At 43.8% G+C, this 18950-nt stretch overlaps 1 protein-coding gene across 8 annotated transcripts in view; it reads right to left on the reverse strand.

Annotated features, from left to right (window-relative positions):
- Positions 1-18950, reverse strand: part of LOC111863863 — a 381779-nt gene that overhangs the window by 33005 nt on the left and 329824 nt on the right. Inside the window, exon 1 of one of the 8 annotated variants that reach the window (XM_033751234.1) lies at positions 7262-7335. The exons of the other annotated variants lie outside the window; for them this stretch is intronic. Within the exon in view, the coding sequence (XP_033607125.1) occupies positions 7262-7288 (27 nt within the window). The 5' untranslated portion in view covers positions 7289-7335. Of the gene's footprint in view, positions 1-7261; positions 7336-18950 lie in introns of those variants that run through there. 8 annotated transcript variants of the gene reach the window in all.

Raw genomic sequence — 18950 nt, forward strand, 5'->3', positions numbered from 1 at the left:
CCCCACCCTGTACCAACTCAATTTTACTCCCCACGTTTCCATGTAAGAGTCTTATTCCTGTAACACGTTTGAGAGTTTGCTCTGTCATGCATAGCAGATATTCTGCAACCCAAAGTTTGTCACGATGTTTCTGGACATTATCCATCGCCTTGTCTTTATCTAAAAACACCGTCCTGTTCATTTTTCGAAACACAACGTTTCGGAGACTGGATTCTGTCTCCGTCTTCATGTAAAACCTACTCAGTTGGACCCAATCGATAGAGCTAGTCCCTGTCTCCGAAGATAGGAAGGTTCTCCCTGAAGACGGAGATGGAATTCTGTCTCCGAAACGTTGTTTTGAAAATTAAACAGGACGGTGTTTTCAGGTAAAAACATGACGATGGATAATGTCCAAAAACATTATATTTATACCAAAGCAGTCTAGTCTGAGCACTCCCACAGCACGAAGCACCCCTAAGTGCTTTAAAGAAATTGCTCAGTATAAATATCTGAAGTCATTATTTACAGAGCTGCCACAATCAGACAGCAGGCCATTTATTTATTTTCACTATGGAAAGAAGATCCTCATTAGCATAATTTTGGTTCCGATAAGAATTACCGATAGAGACGTCTGCATTCTACCCAAGACATGAGAATGATGCCAAGAACACTATATACATATATAAACTTATGTATTTATTTATGAAGTCCGAAAGGGAATGAGTTTATAAAAAGGTCACTGGGTCTTTTAAGATATGAACTAAGGGAAGCATTAGTTTTCTACAAGAACACCGGCACTAAACTTAATGGCAGACACGCGACGGCCCATCGAAAACACGAACTCGCCCCGCGGCGATTCTTTACAGCCGAAAATTTGAGCAACGAGGGTTACCATTCGCATGAATGAGAAGCAGTTTAGTTAATGAAAATGTTACGGTGGTTGCCTAAGCAGAAGCGGGTACAGTAAGTGAAGAATTCAGGAACTCACATAACAAGGAAAAGCGTCGGGATTGCGCAGTCGGTAGAGCGACTGGCTACGGGATGGATAACCAAGAAGTCGGAGTTCGAATATCGGTGGGGGCAAGAATTCTTTCTTCTCCATGTCGTCCAGACTGACAAAGGTGGTTTGAACTGCTGGTCCATACTGATGACGTGGATCTACGGGGAGATAACACAAATAAGAAAAAACACAGAAACTTTCATTGACGCTAGTAAGGAGGTTGGTCTAGAAGTAAACACAGAGAAAACTAAGTATATGTTACTGTCTCGTCACCAGAATGTAGGGCAAAATCATGACATAAAGATATCTACCAGATGCTTTGAAAATGTGGCACAGTTCAAATATTTGGTAACAAGAGAAACAAATCAAATTTGATTCGGGAGAAATGTAAGGGATTAAATTCGGGGTCAAGGGGTGGTATGGATTGGATTGATCTGACTCAGGATAGGAATCAGTGGAGGCCTCTTGTGAATACGGTAATGAACCTTCGGGTTCCAAAAATGCTGGAAAATTCTTGAGTAGCTCCACAAGTGACGGCTTCTCAAGAAGGGCTCAGCTCCATGAAATTAGTCAGTCAGTCAGTCAGTCATCCTCTCTCAAAGATGTAAGGTAAAGTTAAAGCTATCCATGAAACAGGCCGTGAAGGCCTATAGGGTTGTGAGACGTCGAGACTTCTACATTTTCTCTAGACAATCGGCTCATAGATGGCAGTAAGTTTGTCAGCCTTAAGCGCCGGCCGCCCTTTATCTCCCGTGACCTTACCAATTTTTTAACGTCCAATAAGTCTTTCTTGGTTAACAGAGTAAACCTGCTGAAGGATACGAGCGCTCCTATGCATCTGACACCGCGCTGTAATACACTTCCCAAATATTACACGATGTTTTTCTGCACCTTTCAAGATGTTAACCGCCTCCAGATATTTGAACGCGCACGTTTCTCTTCATTATGAAAGTCTCTAAATGCCACAACTGCAGGCGTGCTGAAAAATTGGTGTCCTGTCGAAGGCGAAGGTAGTGGCCTGCCTGTGAATTGGCGGTCTTGACGATGGGCCATTACCTAGGTGGCCTTCTCCCACGCCCATTCATCTAGCAGGTCCGCAACTAGGATAGCGCGCGAAATAAGATTTCTTCCCTCGAAGGCATCTATAATCAACGTCTTTGCCGACTCAAACTGACAGATAAAACCTATGATACATCTGAAAATGGCCATTGTAGGCAAAAAAAAAAAACACGAGTCATTCGCTAAAAATACAGAACCTACTGAAGGCACATTAAATGCTTCCTTCAAACACTTCGAACCAGGTAGCAAATACCTGTCTGTAGGATTACAGCACAAAATCTTCAGTGAGACAAGTGACAGTTGCCAGCCCACGGCTAATCAACGAACTGCATCGCAATATGACGTTTGCATTTTTTAAAATCATGTTATAAAGACTTGAAGAGAGAAATTTGTAGTATACGTATATTACTTCAGTCCTATTGCAGGCGATGCATAGTACAGAGCTTGCATCAACTGCTTTCCGCCTCTGTGGCCTAGTGGTCAGCGTTCCTGCCTACAGATCCAGAGGTCCCGGGTTCTATTCTCGGCGCTACCAAATTTTATGAGAAGTAGTGGGGGTCCACTCAGCCTCATGAGCATAACTGAAGAGATATTTCAAGGAAATAGCGGCTCTGGTCTAGAAAACAGAGATCAACGGCCGTGTGGATCCGTTGCGCTGACCACGCGACACCTCTATCCGCTAAAGTTGGCACTAACTTCGACGACACGCGGCGGTCGCTCGGTATATTTCGATTGAGGACTACAGGTCACGGAGTTTGTTTGCTTCTGTCCTTATGTCATCAGTATTTTGCTCTGATGCCTTCGGTTCCTTATTTTTTCCCGTCCTCTTCACAGATTTACCAAATTTTTCTGTGAATTATTGTTTGATATTATTCCTGCAATCACATTCAAACATTATCATCCTGTACACTAAGTCTTATGTTGCATTCTTAACCCTGGCGTTTATTTACCCTATTATTACACTAAAGTATGTTTTTCGTAAGTTTGTCCAGTTTCATTGCTGTTACCCACTTCTCGACACTCCTACTTGTTCGTGTATTTCTTACTTTTCAGTTCAATTTGTGCCTCTTTCATGGGTTAAACCGTGCCCTCTCCGTTCAGGTCCCACCCTGCATAAAGTCATGTTTGCGTTTCTTAGTCGTGTCCCGTGTACTCTGCGCTAAATGGAATTGGACGCACGTTGCGAGGCACAAGCAGAAAAGCAAGAAACACGTGACTGATCAGGAGCGTCAGAAGAGCAAAATGTAACTAGAAAAGAAGTCACATATAAAGGGCAAATAAAATCACAGTCATCAGTGGACAACATGCAAAGTGTGAGCATGATTTTAGATTGAAAACACAACAATAAATAACAATAAACCATCAATGAGTCACACGAAGACTAGAGAAACCTAGATAAAAGACAAACTAAGCAATCGAAAGACTTAAAAATAAAATATTTGTCAGAAAGAACATTTCTAAGCACTACATTAGCATAATCAAGCCGGAAGGTCGCGGATCGATTCCCGATGAGGTGGATTTTTTTTTTTCGATTTACCTAATCCTTCCAGCCGCACTATTGCTCTGCGGTCGACTCAGCCTCTAATAGAAATGAGTACCAGGAATATTCTTGAGGGTAAAGGGCGGCCGACGCATAAGACTGACAACCTTACCGCCATCTTTGAGCCGACTGTCTAGATAATGTGGGAACCTCAACGTCTCACAACCCTATGGGCCCTCACGGCCTGTTACAGGGANCGGTATCACAGCGCTGTGAGCTGTGCACTGAACATGGAGGGTCTCATTTCGAACGATTTCTGTAAATTCAGTAAGTAACAGAGAAAGCGCTAACGTATTTAAATGTACATTTTACTAACCAGTTAACTGAGTTTTGGACCATTCTGCATTTATTCTAACGAAAGTTATGTTTCTTGCATAATATTGGGCAATATACTGGTTTGAAAATGCGTCATTACACGCAGATATCGACAAATACATCATCATCAACATAGGGGCACGCGGTAGCGTAGTCGGTTGAGGCCGGAAGGTCGCGGGTTCGAGTACCGTGAGGTGGATCTTTCTTCCAATCTACCTAATCCTTCCAGCCGCACTATGGCCCTGGGGTCGAGTCAGCCTCTAACATAAATGAGTACCAGGAATCTTCCTGGGGGGTAAAGGGCGGCCGGCGCGTAAAGCTGACAACCTTGCCGCCGTCTATGAGCCAACTGTCTAGAAAATGTGGGAACCTCAACGCTTTACAACCCTATGTGCCTTCACGGCCTGTTACATCCATAGCTTTGCCTTTTTACATCATCATCGTCATCAAGTTGCTATATTATATATTCAATGTTTGATAGGCAGAGTCGACTTAAGGGAGGTCCTGCTGAAAAATCAAGACTTTTCTTCTGCAAGGTTGCTTACTCGAGGTGTGACGTACTCTCAAGCATGTTTCAGACGGAGAAGTTTCGTTCTGGACTTAAATTTAAAATGCTCGCTCTGTTACCGCTCCCTCTAACACCTTGTTCACATGTCTAGGCATCAGTTTATACCAGGCATGTCCAACGTCTCGATCGAGGGACGATTTTTGGTGAAAAGCATGTAAATTGACTTGTAATATGATTATATTCAGATTTTGAAGGGAAAATACGCGTTAAATTAGTCTGTACTTTCAATGTATGTTGCTTTTACAATAAACATCATATGTCGTGTTATTTTTACCAACAACGATAGGAGGGGGTGGTAGATCACTGGCAGTTTTGACACTAAAAAGTCGATCACAAGCTGTTTGAAGTCGGACATGCCTGGTTTATACATGTGGACCAGATGGCATAATGGTGACTACTGAGAAAAACTGCAACATCGTAGCCTAATGTGGTGATGACCCTGGCGATCAAACGAAACAATTAACTACTACTACTGAGACGTTTAACATGTGCAATAAGTGCATACAAGGCGAAGAAATAAGCGAACATTTTTCCTATGCTTCGGTGTGGATATATTGAAAACTACTTTCCCTACATCACATGTCGCTGCGATTTGAACATATGTCCTTCCGATGTTTTTCGCTGTTAACATTGAACAGCCTTCAGCCCATATTCAGCCCTTCCTTTCCAGAACATGACCATCTTGTCGCAGGCCCAAAATCTGATCACAGCTTTACTCTCCAAACTCGCTTGAGGCCTATACCCATTTACGTTTCATTGTTTTCAAATGTAGCCTCGTCGGTCCACAGAACATTGCTATCCACTGAGCACTGTGGGGTGTATCCACTCATTTCCGTTCGTTGAAGTTACGAACGCCTGGAGCTATATCTCCACGCTTTCATACATCTTCATGGTTTGGTGCTTAATTAAACACAGGGTCTACTGATTTCCATGACAAATGTCTGGACACTTCCAGGGTATTTTATGCAGTTCGTGCGGGCTCCAGTGAACAAGAATGCACCGGCTCACATCCACTAAAAAAATACCGAAAATCAAGAATACTGATCTCCCCTCAATGTGGATGAACCCAAGAAAGGTCTCCACAATTATCACTTTCATTACAATTTTTCCTAATTACCTTTAAATGTTGTTCCTGTGTTTAATTAAGCTTTGCGCCGCGAAGAAGTGGAGGCGAGTTGAGCTACAGTTGCAGGTATACTTAACCTCGGTACATGATGGAGATGGGTGTTCAGTCTCACGCGCTGGCCACTTCAACCCCGGAGACAGAGCCCTTGGTATCCACTGGACAGGAGGCTGGGTGGACCGCAGCGCCCATCTGGACGCTGCTGAGGAAATTCCCACTTGTATTTCTTTAATAACACGGTCCTTTGCTAATGCTAAACTGAAACATGTTCAATGCTACGGACAGCGAAGTTTTCTACGCAATCTCTTCCCTCTAACCCATGATCACTTCTTCGGTGCATGAGGAAACCCACCTCCTCTAATACTGAATAACTGAACTGAATGACGTCCTATGTGATTGGAATTTCATGCTTCTTTCGGCATATACGAATCAGCCACATGCTGCTTCATTCAGGCTACATCAGAAGTCTGTAACATCAGCCACAGTTCTCGAGCTGGGATCTTCTTGATATGAATACTGTCCACTTGCCTGTGGTAAAATACAGTATGATCATGGCCCTTTGTATGTGTGCGTGTGTTTCCATACTTCCAAATACTTTCTGAGCTGACTCTGAATGTCATCAAACTAACAGGGCTCAAACTCGAGAAGAACGGTATGTCATAAACTCACCGCCTTCAACCAAACTCGGTGGTATCACATATCAAACTGACTGCATTCAGCAAAGATATGATGTACCGTATACTTAAACACTGAAGAACCCGTCGCCGTGCCTGTCTTTGAACTAACATTACCAACATTGCAATCCGTACAATTTTCGTTGTAGCAAAACGAGTCACCGAAACTCCATAGGGCTATAGAAATATGCGACGCGGTGACATTCTGCGCGGCTGTGACACTGTATTTTCAATTTGATCGTGTGAACATTAAAATATAAGCCCGACTGCGTACATATTAGTCATCCATGTTTGTTTCCCAATGTGAATTCGCAGTCACAGGACTGGAGCGAGTCGGCGTCTCTCTGTTGCGTTAATCAGGCCGAAACAGACGAAGGTGAATCAGCGTTTCAACTGTTAAGGATTCTTCTGCGCCCCGCCTCGGTGGCAAGCTGAATGGTGGAAATTTCATTACATAAAAATGGAAACATGATTATGAAATATTTCTGCAAGTTCCAGTTCTACAAAACATGATCATGCAGCAACTCGACAAAGGCGTATAAACACTTCCTGGCTATTTTGGGAACATGGAGCACCAAGAAAATAATTCAACACTTCCGGATTCATATTGGACAATATGGACATGTAAAACAGTCCATAAGGCTAATGTGCTTATTCAGCGCTAAAACGGAATTAATATCAAGGTTAGCGCTATGAATTACTTTCGCATTCGACTACCAAACAACAAAAAATTAGCACACCGCTGAAATATAAGATTACAACTTAATTTTATCAGTTATCGTTATCAAAACGCATTTTTGTTATTTTTCGTAAAAAAAAANTCAAGGTTAGCGATATCAATTACTTTCGCATTCGACTACCAAACAACAAAAAAATTAGCACACCGCTGAAATATAAGATTACAACTTAATTTTATCAGTTATCGTTATCAAAACGCATTTTTGTTATTTTTCGTAAAAAAAATAACCTACTTAAAACTGAAATACGAAACGTAATATCTTACATTTAATTTTATTGTTGTTGTTCTCATTACACTCCCTCAAGTCCGCGTGGCCAAGACGTCCAAAAGGTACAAAATAAGGTGGCCTCCAATACATCCATCAGTTGTTTGTCTGCCACCCAGTAATGGTTCGGCCACACAGAGCGCTACGTACGCTATGTTCGCTATACGAACAGAAAAAATCTCCCTTTATTGCCAATGTGACTGGCCACACACACTTCCGTACGCTACGTACGCTATGTTACCTGCGTCGCAGAGTGTACACACCGTACATAGCGTACGTAGTGAACATAGCGTAGCGCTCTGTGTGGCCGAACCTTTAGAGGTGTACAGACCCCAAAGAGGGAACACGTGGCACAAACGCATAGCCGCTCGAGGAGCGAAGAGACGTACTGTTTACGTTCTGCGCACACAATGCACTCATGGCCCACGAGACAATGATTCCAGGAACTTGTTCCGGGTAGCCACACCAAGGCCAAGGGAAGAAGTCACATGGATCGAGCCCCTCCGCGCCTCTCTAGATGTTGGTACATCACCCCCTTCAGCAGTCTTGCCATCCTGTAGACAAGAAAGCTGACAATGATAACCCTCATTAGCTGAAAACAAGGCAACAGCTGCTGCCAAAATACAGAATAGAAAATTTACTTCCTTCTATCTATAAACTATTTTGTATATATGAACATGTGCATACAGACCGTCCAGCGACTTGGTATCTGTAATTCGGTTCCTTGATATTTACGTTGTAGAGCGTAGAAAATGCTTTTACGCATGTCATGGAATTACAAGTATGCCAATTTGTAGATCTTCCGGAGAAGACGTTTCGGGAGTTGGGGAACATGATGGTCGCTGGAATCGAAATGCTGCGTTCAGTTTTGGTTGTTTCGCAACCTTAAATTTTGGATTAATTCTAAGCAGCATGTTTAAAATAAAATGTTGTTTCATAAATATTGCTTTCGGCTAGTTAAATCTATTTCTTTTTTTAATGATTAAAACTTCTGACTACAGTAGTTCCGTAACATCTACTTATCTTCTGTCCGTTCAGGAAGATATTTTTGTATTTCAGTCTGCGAGGAACCAAATACGTAAGGCCTATTTAAATTTCGTTGATGCTCTACTCCACACAGCAACGACGAATCCAGCCGGCCCCACGTCTCTAGGTTTTATGTACTTACAAATCTCCAGCCTACCATATGAATAACAAAAACATCACGGCGACACGACATCAATAAATCTATGGGTATAATCTATGCAAAGTAAGTAACTTGTCATACGAGGAATACATTATAGTAAATCTTATAAGAACACAATTGGCTTTGTTAAGAGCCCTGCCTTTAAATCTTTGCAAACGTCTGGGGTGGGACGGGCAGGCGTCCAGCACTGTGTGAGGTGCAAATTCTTATGTTACAGACACTCGATACAATTCAAATAAACATATTCTCTTGACAGATAACTGTTCTAAATTTGTAAATACGACACGTGTGACAAACGTCAATGATAATCGATCTCTCTTGCACAAATAAAAGCTGTGACACACGCAGCCATGTCTGTATGATATGAAGTATCATACAGAAGAAGCAGTCTTAACCATCTATTAAATAATATATAAAATTAAAATTTATATCTCTATCCTCTCGGATATATCACAGTGTAGTCCGTTTCAAGTAGCAGACGTTTCGGAGGAACATGTCTGCTTCATGCTGGTCTCTTGCTTGCCATACTCTTCAACCCTGAAGACAAAGGCAACATGTAACTCCGAAAAACCAGTCGACTTTAAAAGGATTATTATTATTAATTGTTTAACTGTAAATTGTTTTCTATCCGGTTGCAGTCGCACTACGAGTACAGTCAGAGACAAGATACATATAACACATATCACTCACTCACTTACTCATGGAGCTAAGCCCTTCTCGAGAAGTCGCCAATTCTGCAGCTACTCAAGAATTTCCCAGCATTTTATGGAATCCGAAAGTTCATTGCCATGTTCACAAGAGCCCTCCACTGGTCCCTATCCTGAAACAGATCAATCTAATCCATACCATACCATCCTATCTCCCTAAGACCCATTTTAACATTATCCGCCCACCTACGTCTGTATCTTCCCAGTGATCTCTTTCCTTCTGGCTTTCTCACCAATATCCTATATGCAATCCTCTTCTCCTCAATTCGTACTGCATGGCCGTCCCATCTCATCCTCCTTGACTTGATCATTCTAATTATACTTGGAGAAGAGTACAAGTTATGAAGCTCCTCATTATGCAGTTTTCTCCAAACTCCAGTCACTTCATCTCTCTTCGGTCCAAATATTCTCCTCAACACCCTGTTCTCAAACACCCTCAGTCTATGTTCCTCCCTTAAAATCAGAGACAGGTTTCACACGCATACTTAACAACATGTAAAATTATATTTTTGTGTATTCTAAGTTTTATATCAGATATAACAGACGAGAAGACAGAAGGTTCTGAACTGAACGGTAGCAAGCATTATCCGAGTTCAATCTCCTCTTAATTTCCTCCTAAATCAGGTTTTGATTTGTTATAGTCGTTCTCAAACATCTGAACTGTGCCACATTTTCAAAATATCTGTTAATCATTTTTATGTCATGATTTTGCTCTGCATTTTGGTGACGAGACAGCAACATACTTTGTTTTCTCTGTTTTTAGTTCTAGACCATCCTCCTTACTAGCGTCAAAAAAAGGTGTGTTTTCCTTTATGGTACATATCTATATTATCAGCCAGCAGGTTCACATCATCAACATAGACCAACAGCTGATGTGTTCCACTAATTTCAGTATCACCTGGTTTCCCCGAACTTTCATAATGACATATTCTAAAGCAAAGTTGAAAAGCAGTGGCGATAAAGCATCTCCTTGTTTTAGACCATTCTGGATAGGGAAATTATCAGACAAATGTTTACCTATATGGATTTTACCATACATTTCGTTTAAACGCATTCTAACTACAATTCGTTATTACACTTTCAAGATTACTGTATCTATGTCACACAACAATAATAATACTGTCAAGGTTAACACATTAACTGCTGAACTGCCTTGAATGACGCCATCCTGACGAATCCTCGAATCCTCCAAGTCAAAGTCAAAGTCACAGTGCGACTGACGGTCAGTCAATCAGTAAGTCTTGGTGTCGAGTCCCATCTGGGGCTAATGACCAGATATGTATTACTGTTTGACAGTTACGGCATTGTTTTTATGGGGCGCCCTCTGACGAGAGGACGGGTCTGTCTTTTATATATGCTGCTGGTCCTTGCCAGCGCAGTCTTTCTTGGGTCCGAGTCCCTTGGGACTCGAACCATATTTTACTGTCTCAGTTGTCAGATTTGCTTTTTCGTAGCCTCCTACAACTCGCAGGGTCACGGTGGAGGTATTGACCCCGCCTCCACCCAGATCTCCGAATTCTCCAGTTTATGACTCCTTTTTATATAGGCTCGGCACGGACCACGGATATAGAACCCAGTTCTAATGTTGCATAAGGGCGGCCACGCAGAAAGAACGTCACGTGATTCCTAGCCAGCGTCTTGACTTGGGCGCTGTTTCCTTGCAACGCGCAATAACATTCCTCCCTGAGACACATCTTCCATTGTTACCTAGCAACGCTTTGGCCATCCAAGTTACAATACGTTAGAAATTTCTTTATTACTTACTGAATTTACAGAAATCGTTCGAAATGAGGCCCTCCATGTTCAATTCACAACTCACAGCGCTGTGATACCGTTCTTCAAACTGATTGGCAGATTCAAATGAGTTACTTTAGGTTAAGTGGCTTCTGGGCCAATCTGTACTTGCACTCTGTCGACACTATAAACTCTCGATGCTGAAAGCGTCCGTAAACAAGCCACGAAACAACTCCTTATTAAGATATCTGATACGAATCACTTTCAGATGTCGAGCTATCCTGACAGGGTACCCCGAAACAGACAACTTGCGTGCGGATGGAAAAACGGCAGATTTATATGCAGGTAAAGATTTTGGAAGAATTCTTGACGGCCACACTTTCAGCATAGAGCCCCGGTTCGATCCCAGGTCTGGTCAAGTGGTGGACAAAGTGGTGCTGGGGCGGGTTTTCTCAGAGTACTTCGGTTTCCCCTGCCAATCTTCATTCCACCAAATTCTCCATCATCATAATTACCCGGGGCAGGTACGAGGAGCGTTCCGTATATAATGCCTCGTTTTTTTTAATAAAAACTATAGCAGATACAGAACGCATAATAATGCAGTTAAATAGAGCAAGATTTCAGCTACTTACAGCTATTTTTCCGCATAATCACCACCATTCGTTATGCACTTTTGCCAGCGATGAACAAGAGCCTGTATGCCGCGCCCGTAAAAGTCTGCGCCAGCAGAGGCTAGCCACTTTCTTACAGCTGCAAAGACAGCATCGTTGTCTGGAAAATGTTGCCCACGTAGTCCGTCTTTCATAGGCCCAAGAAATGGAAGTTTGAAGGTGCTAAATCGGGGCTATAAGGTGGATGTGGTAGGGCAGTCCAGCCAAACTTTGCAATGTGCGCGGTGGTCGCCAAACTGGTATGGGGTCTAGCGTTATCGTGTAGCAAACGAAAGGTTGTCTGCTTCTCTGGCCTGACTCGGGAAATGCGGGCTTTCAGCTTAGTCAGCGTCGTCTTGTAGAGTTCAGAATTGACAGTCTCACCAGGCTTCAGGAAATCCAACAAAATCACACACCGCCTATCCCAAAAGACCGTGCACATCACTTTCCTTGCCGATGGCTGTCTTGAACTTCTTTTTTCTTGGGGAATCCGGATGTCGCCACTCCATGGAATGTCTTTTGGATTCCGGCTCGTAGTGGTGACACCACGTCTCATCTCCGGTGACGATGCTGTCCAGAAACTTTTCACCTTCAGCCTCAAACCGGTGCAGCAGGTCCTGACAGACTTCCATTCGATGAGTTTTGTGGTCCTGTGTAAGCATTCGCGGGACCCACCTGGTACCAACTTTTCGATAATCCGGCTTCCCCAACATCGTTTCAAATGCATTACAGCCGATATTAAGCAGTGCACACAGTTCCCTGGTCGTTATCTGCTGATCTGTATGGATGAGCTGATCGAGGCGCTGTTCACTGTGAGGAGTGGCAGCTGAGCAGGGACGCCCAGGGCGTGGCTTGTCGTGCACTTCACTTTCGCCACTGTTGAAACGCACTACCCACCGCCCCACCGTGCTCACATCCACTGTATTGTCTCCGTACACCTTTAGCAAGCGTCGATGGATGTCAGTGGGTACAATTTGTTCGGCAGTGAGAAATTCAATAACACATCTCTGTTTCGTATGCACTTCTATGTCAGACGCCATTGGTAGATTGCTCTGCTGTCGCTATCTGTCGCACGACAACCAAACTAACAGTACACTGGCGGGAAGGTTCAACCCTTACTACAACACCATCAACATCCAGCTCAGACGTTACATATTAACACAAAAAAATAGGAGGCATTATATACGGAAGGCCCTTCGTATAATTGGCCAATCAGTGGCCGCCGTGCCGAGTGAACCAATCTGGATTCCACCCCCCACTAAGCAAATTAAAAAAAAATCAGCATGGGACTACACGATGTCGGATGGGAGGATAACAGATGACTTGGAAAGTATCTGGAAGGGCGCGATTGTGACAACAGGAGTACCCGGTGTTCCGTTCCAGATTCGAACCGAGCATTTCCCCAAATACAAGTCTACAGCATTACTTCTCCACCAACCTGTTCGGTGACTGAAGATCCTTTAAAACCCAGCAAGCAAATACAAATTACGGGGTACATATAATTTACAATCTGCAACAGTTTATAACTTGTCGCTTATGATAAAAACATACCGACCTGTATCACGCAGAATTTTCCCCAATGTTTTCATCTGTTCGACAGATCCCGTTCTGCTACCGAATCAAATGATTCACTTTCGCCAATCTTCCTGCCCTTGGCCTGTCCCTTTAATTGATATATTTATCGTGCAAAATTTCAGGGTAGCGCTTATTTATAACAGCAATAAACTTCCTATGATATGTGGTCATTTGCATAACTCCTCAAGGCAAATGAAGCTACACGTCGAAAGAAGCATCACCAACCATAAACCAATATCTATGCACTGGAGTTCATTGAGTAATTGAGTACAGTAGTAATTCCATACGGTAAAACTGCAGCACGCCGGTCACGTTAGCCGAGCGGTCTAAGGCATGTACTGTCTTCGCTCGCTTGGAAACCGAGATCGTGGGTTCGAATCCCACTCAGGGCATGGATGTTAATTTGTAAGTGTGCGTTTACCTGTGTTTGTGTACAGGTAGAGGCCTTGTGACGAGCTGATCACACGCCCAAGGAGTCTAGAAAAACCGAAGTGAACGGAGAAGTTCGTGGAGGTAGGCCTAGGCCCACTGGGGCTGTACTGCCAAAGGGAAAAAAAATTGCAGCACAGTGGAGACCAGAACTTTTAGTATTTAAGGAGCCACGGTAGCTCAGTCGGTATAGCGGCGGCTTACGGGCTGAACGGAAGGGGATCTATTCCCGGTAGGAGGTGATTCTTCTCTAGACCACAGCGTCCATACCGAATGTGGAACCAATCCAACCCTTATCCATTGGGTAACGGGAACTCTTTCCCCCGGCGTGAAGCTGACCACACAACTCGATCTTGTGCTGACGTCAAGAATAAAGGAGATTTACCTCCACTCCCCCATTCGTCTTCATGGCTTGGTGCTTCATTAATTGAGCACAGGGACAACACTAATTTTTGCCGTTTACATTTGGTATTTAGTTCGTTAAAAACGACGTTTCGGAGCAACATGTCGCCTTCATCTTCAGGTTAGAATAAGCCAACCAAGAAAGCGGAATGAAGCAGGTAACCAGAGCTACGTGCTCTAACCAACGTTTCGGAAAGACATGTCTCCCCCATCTTCACGGTTGAAAACTAATTCAAGCAAGAAACCAGCACTAAGTTCGATGCCCGCTTCATGCTTATTTCTAGTTTGGCGTTTTCTTAGACCGTGAAGATTCAGGCGACATCTTCCTCCGAAACATTGGTTGAATTTCAATGGAATTATACCCCAGATCCTAGAACTCTTCAGAAATTTCACTTCACGTTACAAGCCTTAATTCTGTGTTGCAGGTAGTGCACTCACTGCGTAGGTAATAGCCAGGGCTTTGTAAGTTCTTTGGTAGAAGGAGTCATAAAGTTTATAATGGGATTTTTGTGTTGGCGATGTCAAGATTGAATGTAAAATAAAAACATGAACTTTATATGAGGTGTGTGATGAAGTTCTTCTGCAGTTGAAATAATGCCAAGCTACGAGTATTAAGATAATACAGGCTGCATTTCATTTATCATTTGCTCGTATACGCAGATCCTTTATTTTTTTATTGCTAGTGGGGTGGAACTAAGTCCCTTGAACTGCGTCCACTACTGACCTATTGTACCAGCCCCAGATGATAGGTGAGGGTGATTGTGGAGCAATTGGTGGAACGAAGATTGGCAGCGGAAACCGAAGTACTCGGAGAAAACCTGCCCCAGCGCCACTTTGTCCACCACAAATCCCACTTGACCAGATCCGGGATCGAACCCGGGCCGCCGCGGTGGGAAGCCAGCGACCTACCGCTTGAGCTATGGCGCGGCCCATGCAGATCCTTAGTGCAAGAATCCCTAGCCAATGGCGGTTCCGGTATTCACAAATTTCAAGTAACTTCGGTCTTGCATTCTTGGCAATTGAAGTGTTTCAAGTCTCCGCGTTTTTTAAATTTCTGTACAGACGGAAACAGTAGTTGGATCGAGCACCAAGAGGTCAAAATTTGTTGAGGGACACGCTCTAATGACATCCAACATCAGTTTTCTATCCTACAGATTACTACTTCGATACGCCTTCCAGTGAAGTATTTTAAAATTTCATAACTAAGTTATTTTCAAACATGTTATGTACATAAGGAGCTGTGAAGCAACAACTGCGGTGATTTCATGATCCCCTGTATCGCCGTTCATCACTGTTCGCCTCGAAAAACACTCGCCGACAATCACAAGTTTGCCAGCCGCGTTGCCAAATTCACTTCCATGTGAGCGAAACGCCAAGGAGGATGAGGTGGGCAGCACATGTAGCACGAATGAGGAGAAAATGAATGCATATAGGATATTGGTGGGAAAAGCAGAAGGAAAGAGACCACTGGGAAGACCAAGGCGTAGGTGGGTGGACAATATTAAAATGGATCTTAGAGCGATAGGATGGGATATGGATTGGATTGATCTGGCTCGTGATGGGGACCAGTGGAGGGCTCTTGTGAACACGGTAATGAACTGTCCTTGTACTTAATTAGTTAAGCACTATGCAATGAAGCAGTGTAGAGAAATGAAGGTACAGTTGCACCATTCTTGACTTCAGTACAGATGGTGGTCAGCTTCACGTCCCGGCCGCTTTAACCCCGGGTAAATAGCCCCAGAGCCTGTCTAGACACCGTGGAGAAAAGAAAGATATCTTGCCTTTGCCAGGAATCGAATACCGGCCGTCCAAACCGTAGCACGTCGCTATACAGACTGAGCTATTCCGGCTCTTGGGGTAACTGTGTTCACGTGGAAGGGGAGGGAATGATGGGTGGAACAAACGAAAGCTATTTGTGGTGGACAAAGTGGCGCTGGGGCGGGTTTTCTCCGAGTACTTCGGTTTCCCCTGCCAATCTTCTTTCCACCAAATTCTCCATCATAATCACCCGGGGCAGTCTACAATACGTGAATCAGTGGCCGCCGTGCCGAGTGGACCCAGTTGGACTCCACCCCCACTAAGAGAATTAAAAAAACTAAAAAACAAACGAAAGCGATAAGGACATGTTAACGGAAAAGGATGGAACGAGATAAAGATGCAAAAGGATAATGGAAAAGGAAAATAACATTCCCCGTCCTATCTGTTGGGTCAAGAAAGCCGCGCTGCCATGAACATTTGTGCAGGCCTGTGATACAGTATACTACTCTAATTTCATCTGAAATTATTTTCGCCTTGTAAAAGTAAAAGTAAAGCTATCCCTGTAGCAGGCCGTGAAGGCCCATAGGGCTGTGAGACGTTGAGGGTCCCACACTATCTAGACAATCGGCTCAAAGATGGCGGTAAGCAAAACTTATGCAGACCTATAACAAAGGGTGAAATTACCCAACTTTCAACTGACATTCTTTTAGATTGAAGCCTGAGGAACCAAATAAATACGAAGATTCAATGATAAACTGAATTTATAATTTATCACAATTTAAATTACGATATACACAATACTTTCGTTGGCCTATACTCTCCTGGGGCTGTGACACAGCTCAGGCGGTTAGCTTTGGGTTCAGTTCCAGGTAAATTAAAGTCAGACTCGTGGTGGCAAAGTTGACACCGCAGGTTCTTCGGTTTAATCTGTTAATGACACTCCACCTTTGCTCCGTATTGATCTGTCGCCGTCCCCTATTGTGTATGACAGCCCCGAGCAGACAGCACATCATCGCATCCTCGAAAGTTAAGTTTGTCCGTCTGTCTATCTATGGTTCCATAGGCCTTGCGGGCCTTGGCCGCTTTTTTAGTTATTTAATCTATACACAGTCGGTAGGACTTATTGGACGGGGGATCAGCCCGTCGCAAGGGCGCTACCTACACATATAATAAGCGCAGACATCCATGCCTTAGTTGGGTTCGAACCCATGATCCCAGCGTTCGATCGAGCGAAGACTGTTCATGCCTTAGAAAGCGGCCATTGTGTTCGGCCGAAAGTTAAGTTGGGGACTTCATATCTGATCAGAGAGTGCGTAAGTTAAGTTACGTAAAGCCTTGCTAGAAGGGTGCTTACTAATGGTTTCTTGCTTGACTTACTGCTCGCCTCTGAAGATGAAGGCAATCTGTTTCACCTAAACATCAGTCCACTTCTACCGATCTACATGGCGTTACAGCTCACAAGATCATATTCTTTACTGAAGATAGCCCCATTTTTTAAATTTATAATCTTTTCTTACCAACTGTGTAAAGAGTGTAGAAACTCTGTACAATCTTAGCCTATTCACAAGTGTACTTTTCTTTACAATAGGACCATAACTTGACTATGGGCTGACCCCTCCAGCTGCGCAGTGCTACAACACTCATTATACATAATCGAAAAATGAAAGGAACACGTCCTCATGACAAACTTGGTGAGCATATTTACGAGTGGAGAGCACAATGAAGGGTGTGTCGGCAGTTGCCTCTTTGACCAACTGACGTGAGGGTGGAAGAATGGACCCAAAGGGTTGTTTCTTTATTCGAATTATTTGTTAGTCTGTCTAACTGTCGGCAAGACAACAACAGAGGTGTGTGGCGGGTGCAGACTTGAATGTAATGTGGTGGGGCCTCGCGTGCCGTCCAAGCGCGTCTATGGCGCCTGTCTCTTATTTAAGATTCAAGGACTGACGATTAACACACAGTAAATGAGACGCAATATACTGTCTGTCCCTTCTTGTCCAGCTGCAGCTTAATGTAGGAGTATACTCGTAAATCTCTGGCTTCTGGGAATAAGCCGCGCAGGGTATTGAAGATTTTCCGTTTCGGTAAATATTATCGCTAACCCTGAAGATGATTTCCAAAACTTATGAAAACCAACACCCTACGGCAAGTATTCTAGAAAGTCAACGTTATAAGAAAAACAAAAAAAAAACTCCGTGGCTTGTAGTCCGCAAGTGAATTATACCGACAATACGACCGCCGCTTGTCGGCGAAGTTAGTGCCAACTTTTGCGGATAGAGGGTGTCACGTGGTCAGCGCAACGGATCCCCACGGCCGTTAATCTCGGTTTTCTATACTAGAGCCGCTATTTCCTTGAAATAGCTCCTCAATTATCCTCATGAGGCTGAGTGGACCTCGTTCCAGACCCACTATTTCTCAGAAAATCTGGTAGTGCTGGGAGTCGAACCCGGGACCTATGGATGTGTAGGCAGGAACTCGGACCACTAGATCACAGAGGCGGTCAACCCACGTTACACAAGTTTAAAAAATATTTTGATGATTTAAAGTCTTTTCTACTGGAACCACTCGAATGCAGGAGACATAAAATGGCGTTGTCGTGTGCCCTTCCTTCTTGGCATTGTTGGTTTGCACAATACGCCAAGGTAGCTACGCTAATATGGGGTTTAAAGGAACATCGTGTCTCAAACGGCAAATGGTTAAGCCGCCCCTCCAGCCAGTACGGTACGACAGTTGCTCTCGGTGCCTTGAGCTCTGCCAGGGGGGGCTTCCCCGAACATCTGCATTGCACAACGCTGCACGATGCTGAAGATGTGACCGTCCTACAGCTTACTTCCCACAACAGGCACTTCCATTACGAGGATAAGCAGAACTGTTTCACTCCGCTGCCAGAATATTTCTTCAATATGTACGACCTAACTGAAATATTGCGCAATAATTTATAATTACATGTTTTCAGTGCAGTTTATTTTCACTCTGGATTAGCTATTTGGAATTCAGACACATTAACTGGCATAACACCTGAGCGACCTTATGGGAAATCTGGGGTTGAAAAACAGCAACTTCTGTTAACACTCATTAAAACGTCGGTTTCCTGTTCCTTTACTAACCATAAACAAAGGCCGCGCCATAGCCCAAGCGGTTAGCCGCTGGCTTCCCACTACGGCGGCCCGGGTTCGATCCCGGGGCTGGTCAAGGGGGATTTGTGGCGGGCAAAGGGGGGCTGGGGCGGGGTTTTTTCGAGGGCTTT

Source organism: Cryptotermes secundus, unplaced genomic scaffold, assembly GCF_002891405.2.
Source record: "Cryptotermes secundus unplaced genomic scaffold, Csec_1.0 scaffold46, whole genome shotgun sequence".
NCBI classification, from domain to species: Eukaryota; Metazoa; Arthropoda; class Insecta; order Blattodea; family Kalotermitidae; genus Cryptotermes; species Cryptotermes secundus.